Genomic DNA, 14,840 nt, shown 5'->3' on the forward strand with positions numbered 1-14,840 from the left:
GGAACACATGAAACAAGTTGGGAATTTTGAGAGTAGGTGTAAAGGATCTGCCAGGCACAACTTCTGTGTATACGCCCATAGGTAATCAGTCTGCACCTGAGTCTATGTCTCTGAGACTGACTCCATCTTCCACCACTCAGGATGGCAGGCTTAGGAGTGGGAGAGCCTATCGCAGCCTGGCCAGACGGAGCTAGCTCCCGCCCTCTGTCTATTTATACCTGCCTTTCCTGTTCCTCCTTTGCTTGTGATTCTTCTCGTGTGGTTTCCTGGCCCAGCTACAGCTTCTAACTATTTGATCCTGCTCCATACTGACCTTGGCTTACTGACTACTCTCCTGCTCTGCGTTTGGTACCTCGTGCACTCCTGGTTTGACTCGGCTCGTTCACTACTCTTGTTACTCACGGTGTTGCCATGGGCAACTGCCCCATTTCCCTTAGCTTTGTGTACCCTTGTCTGTTTGTCTCATGCACTTACTGAGCGTAGGGACCGCCGCCCAGTTGTACCCCGTCGCCTAGGGTGGGTCGTTGCAAGTAGGCAGGGACAGAGTGGCGGGTAGATTAGGGCTCACTTGTCCGTTTCTCTACCCCCTCTATTACAGCATGGCTTGCCTCTTCACATTGTGTCCGACCGGGGGGTTCAGTTTACTTCGAAGTTCTGGAGAGCCCTTTGTAAACTCCTGGATGTGAGATTGGACTTTTCCTCAGTTTATCACCCCCAGTCCAATGTGCAAGTCGAGAGGATCAACCAGATCATGGAGAATTATCTCCGCCACTTCATCTCCTCACAGCACGATAACTGGGTACAGCTTCTTCCATGGGCCGAGTTTTGATACAACAACCACACAAGTGAGTCCACGACTTCCACTCCATTTCACATTATAGAGTCCCTCTTCCAGTGTCGACCACATCTCAAGTACCCACTGCTGAATCTCCATAAGGGGACTTCTTGCAAACCTGGCAACAGACCATGTCCTCTGTTTTGCTGGCAGTCGATCACATGAAGCGAAAACCCAGATACAAGGAGAAGAAAGCCGCCTCAGTATCTTCCGGGTACCAAAGTCTGGCTGTCCTCTCTGAACATTCGTTTGAGGGTGCCCTCATACAAGTTTGCTCCCAGGTTCCTTGGTCCTTTCAAAATTCTGCAACCAATCAACCCTGTCTCATATAAGCTGCGGCTGCCTCCTACCCTCAGAATCCCCAACTCCTTTCATGTGTCCCTCCTGAAACCAGTGGTCCTGTAATGTCTGTGGCTGCGGGCTGTCAGCTCCAACCTCCCCCTGACAGCCGCAGCCACGAGTCGGCAAGCGCTGGCCCCAGCCTCCTCCTCAGGATACGCCAGCGCTCGCGTCCACTCACCTCTGCCGGATCCCGTAGGGTGCGCGCGCACGCTCGTGCCCGCTTTTACAGGGGCAGTGCGTGCACTGGACCTCATAGATGAACTTTGACCCGTGAGTACCCTGGATTATAAGAGGGTTCCAGCCCCCTAGTTCTATGCCTGAGCGTTGTTGTGTTCCCTATAGTTTGTCTATGTGATGGCCTCCTAGTGTGTTTCCTGTTCCAGTCCTTGTCCCTATACCTGTTTCCAGTTCCTGTTCCTAGCAATCCATACCTTCCTGGTCTAGCACTGTGCTGTGTCAATGTCGTGCCGTGCTGCATCCACGTCTGACCTGCCTCACCTCGCCTGACGTCCGCCTGCTACCTAGTCCCAGCCGAGCCTGCCCTGCTGCTGTCTGAGCTGCCACAGGTACCTATAGACCTATAGACATTCACCTGCTCCCTGTTGGCCAGCTGCCTTACCGCCAAGCCGGTATGGCCCAGTGGGTCCACAGACCCTTCATGACATGTCCTGAACCGCTACAGCAAGACTTCTAGTTCCACAGTTGCTCCCAGCGGTCCTTCTGATGTATTCGAGGTAAGGGAGATCCTGGACTGCAAAAGGGTAGGAGGAAGGACTTTGCATTTGGTGGACTGGAGAGGGTTTGGTCCTGAGGAGAGATCCTGGGAGCCAGAAGAGAACCTCAGTGCTCCTGCTCTTATTAAAAAGTTCCTCTCTCACTCTGGCCCCAAGAAGAGGGGGCGTAAGAGGGGGGATACTGTAGCGTCCATGGCCACGGGCCTTCGGGTTTACTCACCTCCCGACGCCCGCAGCCATGGATCCGTGAGCGCCGGTCCCCATCTCCTTCCTAGGAGACGCCAGTGCTCACTTCCGCTCCGTTCTGCTGTGTCCCGTAGGGTGCGCGCGCACGCTCGTGCCCGGCCTTAAAGGGCCAGCGCGTGCACAAAGCAAACCTTCATCATCATCAACTGCCATGATTTCCTGGTCTATAAGAAGGCACAAGGCCTTCTAATCCTTGCCTGAGCGTTGTTAGTTTATCCCAGTCTGTCTTGCAAATGGTCCCTTAGTGTTTCCCGTTCCAGTTGTTACCCGTGCCCTGTTACCTGTTCCTGTATCTCGTACTGTTCTTGTTTCTGTGCCTACCAGTGTTGGAGTCGTGTCTACTGCACCTGCTGTTGTTTGCCACGTCCAGTGTTTTCCGCCACATCCAGTGTCATCTGCCACGTCTGGAGGAATCCGCCACGTCCTGTGTCAACTGCCACGTCCGGAGGAATCCACCATGTCTGGCACAACCTGCGGCACCGGTGTCATCCGTCACGTTTGGCGTTACCTGCTGCGCCCTTCTCCATCTGTGCCAGAGCTGCAGCCACTGTCTGGACTACCCAGGTACCCTTGTGCGGGACATTGTATTGCTGGGGTTTCCTGTTGTTTGGCCAGCTGCCTCCCCGCTACGGCGTTACGGCCTAGTGGCTACACTGACCCGCCTCGTGACAAGAGTCATGGACTTGCGGGACAGGGATGTAATATTACCACTTTACAAAGCATTAGTGAGGCCTCATCTAGAATATGCAGTTCAGTTCTGGGCTCCAGTTCATAGAAAGGATGCCCTGGAGTTAGAAAAAATAGAAAGAAGAGCAACGAAGCTAATAAGGGGCAGGGAGAATCTAAGTTATGAGGAAAGATTAAAAGAACTAAACCTATTTAGCCTTGAAAAAAGATGACTAAGGGGGGACATGATTAACTTATATAAATATATTAATGGAACATAGAAAAAATATGGTCAAATCCTGTTCCATGTAAAACCCCCTCAAAAACAAGGAGAAAAAAAGGTTCAACCTGCAGAGGCGACAAGCCTTCTTTACTGTGAGAACTGTGAATCTATGGAATAGTCTACCGCAGGAGCTGGTCACAGCAGGGACAGTAGATTGCTTTAAAAAAGGCTTAGATAATTTCCTAGAACAAAAAAAATATAAGCCCTTATGTGTAGAAATTTTTTACTTCCCCTTTCCCATCCCTTGGTTGAACTTGATGGACATGTGCCTTTTTTCAACCGTACTAACTATGTAACTATATAACTATGTAACTGACAGGAGTGATAGCAGCAGGAGCAGCCACAGAAGGAAGATCCAAACGATTCACAATGGAGTTAACAGCTTGTGGGAGCTGATCTTGTCGTGCACGGAGGTCACACATGTCACGATCACAGGGTATGTGGACCCACTTGGCTGCTCCGCTGTAGCAGAGAGGCAGCTGGCCTAGTCACAGTCTATGCAAGAGTCTATAGTTCGTAATACATGGGTACCTGAACTAGTCCAGACAGTGGCTGTGGCTTCAGCACGGATAGAGGTAGGTGCAGAAGGTTGCGCCAGACGTGGCTGACAGTACAAGACGTGGCAGATGACATTCGACATAGCAGAAGACACTGGACGTGGCATAAAACACTGGACATGGCAGAAGACACTGGACGTGGCAAAATGATAGCAGGTGCAGTAGACATGACTCCAACACTAGTAGGCACAGGAACAAGAACACAGCACGGGATAGAGGAACAGGTAACAGGGCAAGGGCAACAACTGTATCTGGAAAACCCTCACAGGGACCATTTGCAAGACAGGCTTAGGATATACTAGCAATGCTCAGGCAAGGTTCAGAATGGCAGGGGCCTTCTTATAGTCCAGGAAATCATGTGAGTTGATGATGATTGTTTTCATGTGCTCGCACTGGCCCTTTAAAAGCCGGCACGAGTGTGTGCGCGCGCACCCTACAGGACACAGCAGACCGGAGCTCATAGATCCATGGCTGCGGGCATCGGGAGGTGAGTAAACCCGACGGCCTGCGGCCATGGACGCTTCAACACATGTCCGAAGGCAATTAATTGGATCGGCGTCTTGACCTACTGGATCATTCCGCCATAACGGAGCAGCTGCTGATCAACAGAGTCTATGGGAGTCAGTGATGCTAAAGTACCTGGATAGTCAGAGGTGGGTATATGCCGGACAAGCAGGGGAAGCAGGCCTGTGCAGGACAATGGAACTTGGCCAGGAAAACCAGTCAGGTGTAATGCAGTAGTCTCGGACACTGGACATGGCTTGGACACCGGACAGGAGTAGTGAAGTCGTAATGGACACTCGACTTGGCTAGGACACCGGACAGGAGTTGTGCAGTCGTCTTGGTCACTGGACTTGGCTAGGGTACCCGTCACAGATGGCAAAGTCATCTCGGGCACTCGACTTGGCACGGGCACCGGACACAGATGGTGAAGTCACCTCAGAGACTCGACTTGGCACGGGCACCAGACAGAAATACTGGATACGAGATATGGGATTCAGGATACAGCTAAGGAACCATTTGCAAGACAAATATAGGGAAGACACAACATTGCTCAGTCAAGCAAGGAGTGGGCAGAGTTCCTTTTAAAGTTCCAGGTGTGCTGGGATAGGTTGGGGAAGGATTCCCTGGTGCGTGTGCGAACTACGGGCATCAGGTAAAGAGGCGAGCAGTGCACGCCGGCCTCTCTGACGGAGGAGATGCCGGCAAGTCTTCAGAGGTCTGCAGTGACGGCTGCCGGTAAGTAGAACACGCCGGCGGTCAGCGACCACGGCCATTACACAATGTTTCCTTGCAGCGCTGGGTACCAATCAGAAAGGGAGCACATATGCATGAAGTTTGTATGTTCTTCCTGTGTGTGTTTGCATGTGTTTCTTCCCACACTTAAAAAACATACCGATAGGTTAGTTAGCTTCCTACAAAATTGGCCCAAGTGTATGTATGCCTAATATAGGGAAATTAGATTGTAAGCCCCATTGCAACAGGGACTGCTGTGAAAAATGACAATGTCTGTAAAGCACTGCAGAATTTGTTGGTGCTATATAAACTATATGAAATAAATAATGCCTTCAAACAGGAAACCCTATTCACATGTATTGTATCTGCACTGAAAATCTGCAACAAATTGATCACCTCTAAAGTTGGCTATTGAATGACTGCAAGCAGAAATCTTGAAAACTACAAGGTATTGTAAATTGTATAACTTTTCATTATACGAAAAATAACCTTTATTTGATGAAACCGGAATACCCCTATAAAGAGGACCTATAATCCTTAAAAAAAAAAATTATTTTGCTAAATATGTAATTAATAAAATGTGAAGATAGTCCCCGCAGCAGTCAGGTTCTGAACTTTGCAGTAGGGTTATCCTGGTATCGCCTGTGTTTTTAAACAACTCCCCACGGCAGCAACCAGTCTCAGAATGCGAGATCTCACTGGTTATCGCAAGATCTTGTATTCTGTCCTAAAAGAGCTCTATCTACTATATTAATATAGCTGTTATCAATCGATAACTGCTGTAATAATGCCTTTCGATTGATAACTGCTATATTAATATAATAGATAGAGCTCTTTTTGACAGAACACAAAATCTCGCGACAACCAGTGAGATCTCACATTCTGAGACTGGTTGCTGCTTTAGAGAGTTGTGGGAAGATGCAGGGGATGCTAGGATACCCCTACTCCAAAGTTCGGGACTCGACTACTACGGGGAGTTGAGTCATTTGCAAAATGAAAGCACACCTTACACAGAAGTATCTTTACATTTTTTAATAATATATAATTAGAAAAATATTAATTTCCTAAGGGACTAATAGTTTTTCAACTAAAACAGATACCCCATTACAGGTGATAGGTAGAGATGATCGAATTTCCCAAAATTCGTTTTAGGGATAATTCTATAGAATCGGCTGTCCAATTACATTCAGTCCGAATAATTTGCCACAAAACGCAAGTTATCCGATTGCCTTGTCTGACTCTCTGATGTATTCTAGTTGGATACAGTCCTAGAAGACATCAGAGAGTAAAGCAGGGCAATCAGGGCAATTCCACCATTAAAATAAAAAAATTACCATACTCACCTCCCCTGGTCTCCCATAGGGTTGCGTCCCTGACGGTCTCCTGAAATAATGTTGATTTGTCTCATGTTGAGATGCGTCCATGGTGGCCTCCTGAGATGACGTAGTTTTCTCCCATGCGACCACTGCAGCCTGTGATTGGCTGCAGCGGTCACATGGGACAAAACAACGTAATCTCTGGAGGCTGGCAGGGACACGTTGCTACAGGAGACCGGATGAAGATGGTATTTTTTTTATCTCCTCTTTTCCCCTCTCTCTTTTCCTAATCTGTAAAAGGGCGGCCAGCGGCCACTGTTTTGCCAATTCGTGCGCTGCGAGTTTTGGATTTCGTCATATCCAAAACTTTGGCAAAATTTGTACCAAATTCAATTAGTTTAGAATCGATTCGCTCATCTCTAGTGATAGGTCCTCTTTAAGCAACTGTTTAACAATTTTTTCTTTAATTACATTAGCATGACGCAATCATAGCTGCTGGATTAGATTGAAGTTTATTACATCTAGGACAGCACGAAATAATGCTGTTTACAAATAGCTGCAATATACTTCTATCACAGTGTTTGTTAATGTATACAATAATTGTTGTGACATCTATATATAAAAGCTACAAAAAGCAGAAGAGCGAGTGGAAATACGATACCTTTGAAACACACAGGCTCCACGCACGTGACTACATGTACACAGAAAACTGTTGATCACAGCAACTGTAACTAAGCAAAGGCAGGATCAGAGAAGACAAGGAACAGAAGTATTAGCAGAAAAAATAAGTTTGGTAGCAACAGGAACATATAAATCCAAATATTATAATGAACAGTAAGAGACAACGAAAACAAGAAGACTGGTGTGATATAAAGGAACCAAGTGAACATATGCAGAATCCTGGGACCATGGTCTCTGTAGCAACCATCACCCACATTAAAGGGTAATTATGTGTTTTACTTGGTTCTTTTTTTTCTTTGTATTCTTAATTTTGTTTGCTAATTTTAGAACTTAATAAATACATGTTAAATTTCACATTTTTGGAACTATAATCAACTATGATCAAACATCAGACAATTATTAACAATAACTGTTACATCTATCATACTAAAATTGATCGATGTTTGGAAAATGTACTCGATTTCAAATTTTACTGAAGTTTCTGTTAAACGTTCATCAGCAGATTAAGAGATACACATGCAGTAATGGACATTAATGATATTTGCACAAAGAAATCCATTCCCATTGTTTCAAATTCCTTTCCTTATATGCCCATTTAATGATGTGTGCACAATAGCGAAAAATACCAGAGAACTGCTTGAAACAGGTTCAAACTAACCTGTCTATAGCTCTAAGGCTACGTTCACACGGCAAACCAAAAATGGCCATAAAATACGTAGCTGTTTTCAAGCGAAAACAGACCCTGATTTTCAGCCGTTTTTTAAGCAACTTGCGTTTTTTGTGTAATTTTTTTACGCGGCCATTTTTAAAAACGGGCACGTAAAAAACGTCCCGTGGGAATGGAACGCCGTTTTTCCCATTGAAATCAATGGGCAGAGGCGTTCAGCCCCTGTATTTTTAGCCGTTTTTCAGGGGGCGTTTACGGGCTGAAAATTGGCTGAAAATAGGCTTTAAAGAATATTGGCCCAAGCGGACAGGATAGCTTCTCGCAATTGTCGCTAAAGTGCCCTTCTGCCATAGGGTAAACAGCTGCCATAAAGGTCGGCCATAATGCTTATGTAAACTCTACTGTTCCAACATCCATCCACAGGTATCAGAGAACCCAGGGTGTGGCAAGAAAACATTTCCCCCTCAAAGGCCCCGTTCACACAGAGTTTTTTGCAGGAGGAAAATTCTGCCTCAAAATTCCGTTTGGGATTTTGAGGCAGATTTTGACCTGCCTGTACGCCGTTTGCTGTGATTTTCGCTGCGTTTTTCGCTCGCACCCATTGAGTGCTATGGGCAAAAAACACAGCGAAATATGCTTTCTCTGCTTGCCATTGATATCAATGGGAGGTCAGAGTCGTAAACGCCCGAGGATAGGGCATGACGCTTCTTTTTACCGCGAGACGGTTTTTCCGCTCACGGTAAAAAAACGCCTCTGCCTCCCATTGAAATGGGAGGCATTTTTGGTTGTTTTTTAGCGCAGTTTCCGATGCGGTTTCCGCATCAAAACATGTGTCAAAAACTCAGTGTGAACAGGGCCAAATACTCCATTTCCACCAGCCTGAACTGTTGACACCTGACAGAAAGGGTTCATTGATTCATGCTGCTTGTTCCAAATTCTGACCTTCCTGTCAGCATGGTGCAACAGAAGTCTTGGCCAATCTGACTAGTTGATGTTTTTCTGCTGCTCAGTGATCCAATTCTTGCACTCTTTTGCCCACTGGAGCCTTGCCTTTTCTTTAGACCAGTTGTGCGGTCGTACACATTAGTTAGTGCACCAGCATTGTTTTGAGCTGCAATTTGCTTGACTGTGCATTGCCTCTTCGTCATAGAGAATCTTGACATCATCCTCTGACCCCTTTCGTCAACGAGTTGTTTACGTCTACAGGATCCCCTTTTGCTGGATGGTTTTCCTCGATCACACCATTCTTGGTATACTCTCGACAACATTGCACGAGAAAACCTCACAAGGTTGTCAGTTTGTGAAATACTGGCCCTGGCTAATCCGGGACCAATGACCCTGCCTCGTTAAAAGTCGCTCAGATTCTAATGTTAATTGACACGGATACTGATCCACGGAAAACTTTCTCCCTTGATTTTCTCCCTATGCTTATGGCTCCCCAACTGTTAGTGTGCAGGGTTGTCATAATATTAATTAAACTTGGCACTAGGGTCAGGACCATATAACTGTCAGTTAACACCATAATACCACAACATATGAATTCCATATGGCTCTTGGAACAAGTACTTGGCAATAAAGGCGTTTTCCAGCCATAAGAAATTGATGTCCTATCCTGTGTCTGCGATTCACAGCAGGTAAGAAATTAAAGAGAAGTAGAGCTTGCCTGACCGCAGCAGCCACTTTTAAATAGAGGGTAGGCCATCACTCTCTCATGCATGGGCGCTGCTAGGGTCTTAAAAGATCAGGGCCACAAGCCCCGAGACATATATTTAGACCCCCACCCGAAAAATATATATTTTTTTTACGTATATATCGGAGATAGCATATCTGTAAGGCTGGATTCACACGAACGTGGCGTTTTTGTGGATGCAAAAACGCAGCGTTTTGCGCGCGCAAAAATCACTTGCCAGCTCCGTGTGTCATCCGTGTATGATGCGCGGCTGCGTGATTTTCGCGCAGCCTCCATCATAGTGATGATTCTAGCCGACGTCAGTCACTGTCCAGGGTGCTGAAAGAGTTAACTGATCGGCAGTAACTCTTTCAGCACCCTCGACAGTGAATTCCGATCACCATATCTTGCAACCTGTTAAAAAAAAAGAGGTTCGTACTTACCGAGAACTTCCCGGCCGTTGCCTTGGTGACGCGTCCTTGGTGACGCGCCCTTGGTGACGCGCCTCTCTTGACATCTGGCCCCACCTCCCTGGATGACGCCGCAGTCCATGTGACCGCTGCAGCCTTTGCTTGGCCTGTGATTGGCTGCGGCTGTCACTTGGACTGAATTGTCATCCCGGGAGGTCAGACTGGAGGAAGAAGCCGAGAGTTATCGGTAAGTCAGAACTTTTTTTTTTTTTAACACGTTCATGTATATTGGGATCGGAAGTCACTGTCCAGGGTGCTGAAACAGTTTAACTCTTTCAGCACCCTGGACAGTGACTATCTCCTGACGTCGCGTACCGGAATTTTTTTTGCCGGGTTCGGCCAAAACGAGTTCGGCCGAACCCGGTGAAGTTCGGTTCGGTTGTCCGGGTTCGCTCATCTCAGAGACACTCCGTTTGGATGTTTGTAAACAGAAAAGCACGTGGTGCTTTTCTGTTTACATTCATCCTTTTGACAGCTGTTGCGCGAATCACGCAGTTCGCACGGAAGTGCTTCCGTGCGGCATGCGTGGTTTTCACGCACCCATTGACTTCAATGGGTGCGTGATGCGTGCAAAACGCCCAAAGAACGGACATGTCGTGACTTTTTTCAGCGGACTCACGCTGAGCAAATCACGGACATGTCTGCACGGCCCCATAGACACATATAGGTCCGTGCAACGTGTGTGCAAATCACGCGCGTTGCACGCACGTATTTCCCGTTCGTCTGAATAAAGCCTAAGACTGAGGCTCCTATAGTTACACCGCTGGATAGAATTGGATGCATTGACTCAGCAGACAGTATCACACATGATAGGCTTATATACAGGGCCCCAGAAGCAGTATCACACATGATAGGATTAGCTACATGGCCCCAGTATGCAGTATCACACATGATAGGATTAGCTATAGGGCCCCAGTATGCAGTATCATACATGATGGGCTTAGATACATGGCCCCACCAGACAGTATCACACATAATCAGGGGCGTAGCTAAAGGCTCATGGGCCCTGATGCAAAAGTTCTTATTGGGCCCGCCCCCCGCAAACTTCTCATGGCCGACGGCCCACAGCTTTCAGCTGCATCGCTGGGTCTCCTAAGTGACCCAACAATGCAGCACTAGCAGCCAGGGGCGTCACTAGGGACTTAAAATGTCAGGGGAAATAGCCCCAATACATATGTCCCCAAGAAAATGTGTGTGTGTGTGTATATGTGTGTGTGTGTGTGTGTATAGGAGACAGCATATCTATAGCACTATGACCCTATAAACTATGGATAGGATTAGATACAGTGGTTCAGCAGACAGTATCACACATGATTGGATTAGATACACAGCTCAGCAGATAGTATCACACATGATAGGATTAGATACAGGGCCCAGCTCGCTGACATTGCGGCTCCAGCGCTGGACCCAGGAAAGGTAAGAATAATAACTGTTTTGCTTTTTTATGTGTTACTAATTATTTTCTTGTGTTTTTTTACAGGTTCGATTGTTGGACTACGTCAGATTCGAGGGCTACTTCAATGACAGCATTTTTTTATTCTCAATAAAATGGTTAATGAGGGTTGTGTGTATTTTTTTATTTCAATCAAATATTTTTTCTATGTCCTAGTATTTTTTTTAACTTTATTATTCCCGCTTTAGTAATAGCCGCTGGCTGATTGACAACGTCCATAACTAAGGCGGGGCTTAATGTTATGCTGGTGCAGAGGCTAACACTAACCCCCATTATTACCCCCGTACCCACCGCCACCAGGGGTGCCGGGAAGAGCTGGGTACGATCCAGTACCCGACCATCTGTAGTGATGGTCGGCACTGGGGCGGCCGCAGGCTGGTATTATAAGGCTGGGGAAGGCCAAAAACAGCGGCCCTCCCCACCCTGGTAATGCTAGGCTGCTGCTGCTGTGTTGCATCTGGCTGGTTATGAAAATTGGGGGGACCCCACATCGTTCTTTCCAATTATTATTATTTTTTTAAAATGACGTAGGGTCCCCTCCATTTTTCATAACCAGCCAGATACAATAAAGCAGCAGCAGCCTAGCATTACCAGGGTGGGAAGGGGCGCTGTTTCTGGCCTGTCCCAGCCTGATAATACCAGCCTGCGGCCGCCCCGGTGGCCAACCATCGCTACAGATGGTCAGGTACTGGATCGTACCCGGCTTTTCACAGCACCCCTGGTGGCGGTGGGTACCGGGGTAATAATGGGGGTTAGTGTTAGCCTCTACATCGGCTAACTCTAAGCCCCGCCTTAGTAATGGATGCTGTCACTCAGCCAGCGGCCATTACTAAGGCGGTAGTAATATAGTTTAAAAAAAAAAACACAAAGACATAGAAAAAATATTTTATTGAAATAAAAAAAAAACACACAACCCTCATTAACCATTTTATTGATAATAAAAAAAAGCCATCATCTAAGTAGTCCTCGAATCTGATGTAGTCCAACGACCGAACCTGTAAAAAAAAATACAAACACAGCAAAAATGATTAGTAACACATGTGGTAGGGTTAGATACAGGGCCCATGTCTGATACTGTCTATCAAGGTAGGCATAGATACAGGTTCCAGCAGACAGTTTCACATATGGGCCCTGTATCTAAGCTTACCATGTGGTTATGCAAGATGCTTAGATACAGGGCCCCAGCAGACAGTAATGTTATACAGTATAAGATTACGGTCTGCTGGGGCCCTGTATATAAGCCTACCGTGTGGTAGGCTTATATACAGGGCCCATCAGACAGGATCACACATGGGCCATTATCTAAGCCAGGAGTCTCAAACTCGGCCGGGTAAGTGGGCCGCATATAGAAAAAATGGGAAGTTGACGGGCCGCATTACTTTCAAATTTGATACAATACAAAATTATTGTTAATCAATTAGTTATTTGAACTATTATAACACTATATTACTAGAATAATAACACTACATTACTATAATAATAGCGCTAGGTTTAAAATTTGAGATATTTCTCCACGTGCTTATTTCAACAATCCAGCTTTCCAGTTTAAGTGTCGCCAAACGCAGTCCGGCGGTTCAGTTAGCACACATGTCAAGATTGGGCAGCCCCTTTTTAGATAGTGCCGCAGTGCCCTCTGTGGATGCTGCCGCAGTGCCCTCTGTGGATGCTGCCGCAGTGCCCTCTGTTAATATTGCAACACACCCCAAGATAAGGCCACAGTGCCCTCTGTAGATAAGGCCACAGTGCCCTCTGTAGATAAGGCCACAGTGCCCTCTGTAGATAAGGCCACAGTGCCCTCTGTAGATAAGGCCACTGTGCCCTCTGTAGATAATGCAACACACCCCTAGATAATGCCAGTGTCCTCTTCAGATACTGTCACACACCCACTTGTAGATAACGCCACAGTGCCCTCTGTAGAGGCTGCCACAGTGCCCTCTGTAGAGGCTGCCACAGTGCCCTCTGTAGAGGCTGCCAAAGTGCCCTCTGTAGAGGCTGCCAAAGTGCCCTCTGTAGAGGCTGCCCCAGTGCCCTCTGTAGAGGCTGCCCCAGTGCCCTCTGTAGAGGCTGCCCCAGTGCCCTCTGTAGAGGCTGCCAAAGTGCCCTCTGTAGAGGCTGCCAAAGTGCCCTCTGTAGAGGCTGCCCCAGTGCCCTCTGTAGAGGCTGCCCCAGTGCCCTCTGTAGAGGCTGCCTCAGTGCCCTCTGTAGAGGCTGCCCCAGTGATGTCAGGGGCTTGCCCAGAGCTGGAGTCCCAGAGCAGAGCGCTAGTAGGCTCTTCCTGGGACTCCAGCTGTGCTCCTGACATCACTGGGACTCCTGCTCTGGGGAAGCCCCTGACATCATTGTCGATGTATGGACAGCGATGTCAGAGGCTTCCCCAGAGTCCCGGAGCAGAGCCGATAATAATGCTCTGCCCGGGACTCCGCTCTGGGGAAGACCCTGACACACTGTCCATATATGGGGAGATATGTCAGGGAATTCCGCAGCGTCCCGGAGCAGAGCATATACTAGCGCTCTGCCCGGGACTCCGCTATGGGGAAGACCCTGACACACTGTCCACATATGGGCAGCGATGTCAGGGAATTCCACAGAGTCCCGGAGCAGAGCCTGTACTAGCGCTCTGCCCGGGACTCCGGCTCTGGGGAAGCCCCAGACATCGCTGTTCATAAGTGGACAGCGATGTCAGGGAATACCACAGAGTCCAGGAGCAGAGCCGACACCAGCGCTCTGCTCCGCTCTGGGCAAGACCCTGACACACTGTCCATATGTGGACAGCGATGTCAGGGAATTCCACAGAGTCCCGGAGCAGAGCCGACACCAGCGCTCTGCTCGGGACTCCGGCTCTGGGGAAGCCCCAGACATCGCTGTTCATATGTGGACAGCGATGTCAGGGAATTCCACAGAGTCCAGGAGCAGAGCCGACACCAGCGCTCTGCTCCGCTCTGGGCAAGACCCTGACACACTGTCCATATATGGGCAGCGATGTCAGGGAATTCCACAGAGTCCCAGAGCAGAGCCGACACCAGCGCTCTGCTCGGGACTCCGTCTCTGGGGAAGCCCCAGACATCGCTGTTCATATGTGGACAGCGATGTCAGGGAATTCCACAGAGTCCAGGAGCAGAGCCGACACCAGCGCTCTGCTCCGCTCTGGGCAAGACCCTGACACACTGTCCATATATGGGCAGCGATGTCAGGGAATTCCACAGAGTCCCAGAGCAGAGCCGACACCAGCGCTCTGCTCGGGACTCCGGCTCTGGGGAAGCCCCAGACATCGCTGTTCATATGTGGACAGCGATGTCAGGGAATTCCACAGAGTCCCGGAGCAGAGCCGACACCAGCACTCTGCTCGGGACTCCGGCTCTGGGGAATCCCCAGACATCGCTGTTCATATGTGGACAGCAATGTCAGGGAATTCCAGAGTCTCGGAGCAGAGCCGATACTAGCGGCTCTGTGTCCCGCGGGCCGCAGATGACAGCCCCAGGGGCCGCATGCGGCCCGCGGGCCGCGTGCTTGAGACCCCTGATCTAAGCCTAGCATGTGATTGGCTTAGATAAAGGACCCAGCAGACAGCATCACACAATCTGTGATCCTGTCTCATCCGCCCTCTAAGCCTGCTACATCGTAGGCTTAAAGGGGTTGTCCAGTCCCTAAACATTGATGGCCTATCCTCAGGATAGACCATCAATAG

At 48.3% G+C, this 14,840-nt stretch overlaps 1 protein-coding gene across 3 annotated transcripts in view; it reads left to right on the forward strand.

The window, feature by feature from the left end:
* The window catches only part of SPMIP10 (sperm microtubule inner protein 10), a 56,410-nt gene that overhangs the window by 34,602 nt on the left and 6,968 nt on the right, over nt 1-14,840 (forward strand). The window contains exons 4-5 of one of the 3 annotated variants that reach the window (XM_075854795.1): nt 5,240-5,347; nt 6,892-7,158. In XM_075854795.1, coding sequence (XP_075710910.1) covers nt 7,043-7,158 — 116 coding nt within the window. In that variant the 5' untranslated portion in view covers nt 5,240-5,347; nt 6,892-7,042. Of the gene's footprint in view, nt 1-5,239; nt 5,348-6,877; nt 7,159-14,840 lie in introns of those variants that run through there. The other 2 variants (XM_075854796.1, XM_075854797.1) reach the window with 2 other exon arrangements.

This window comes from Rhinoderma darwinii, chromosome 1 (assembly GCF_050947455.1).
Source record: "Rhinoderma darwinii isolate aRhiDar2 chromosome 1, aRhiDar2.hap1, whole genome shotgun sequence".
Classification (NCBI taxonomy): Eukaryota; Metazoa; Chordata; class Amphibia; order Anura; family Rhinodermatidae; genus Rhinoderma; species Rhinoderma darwinii.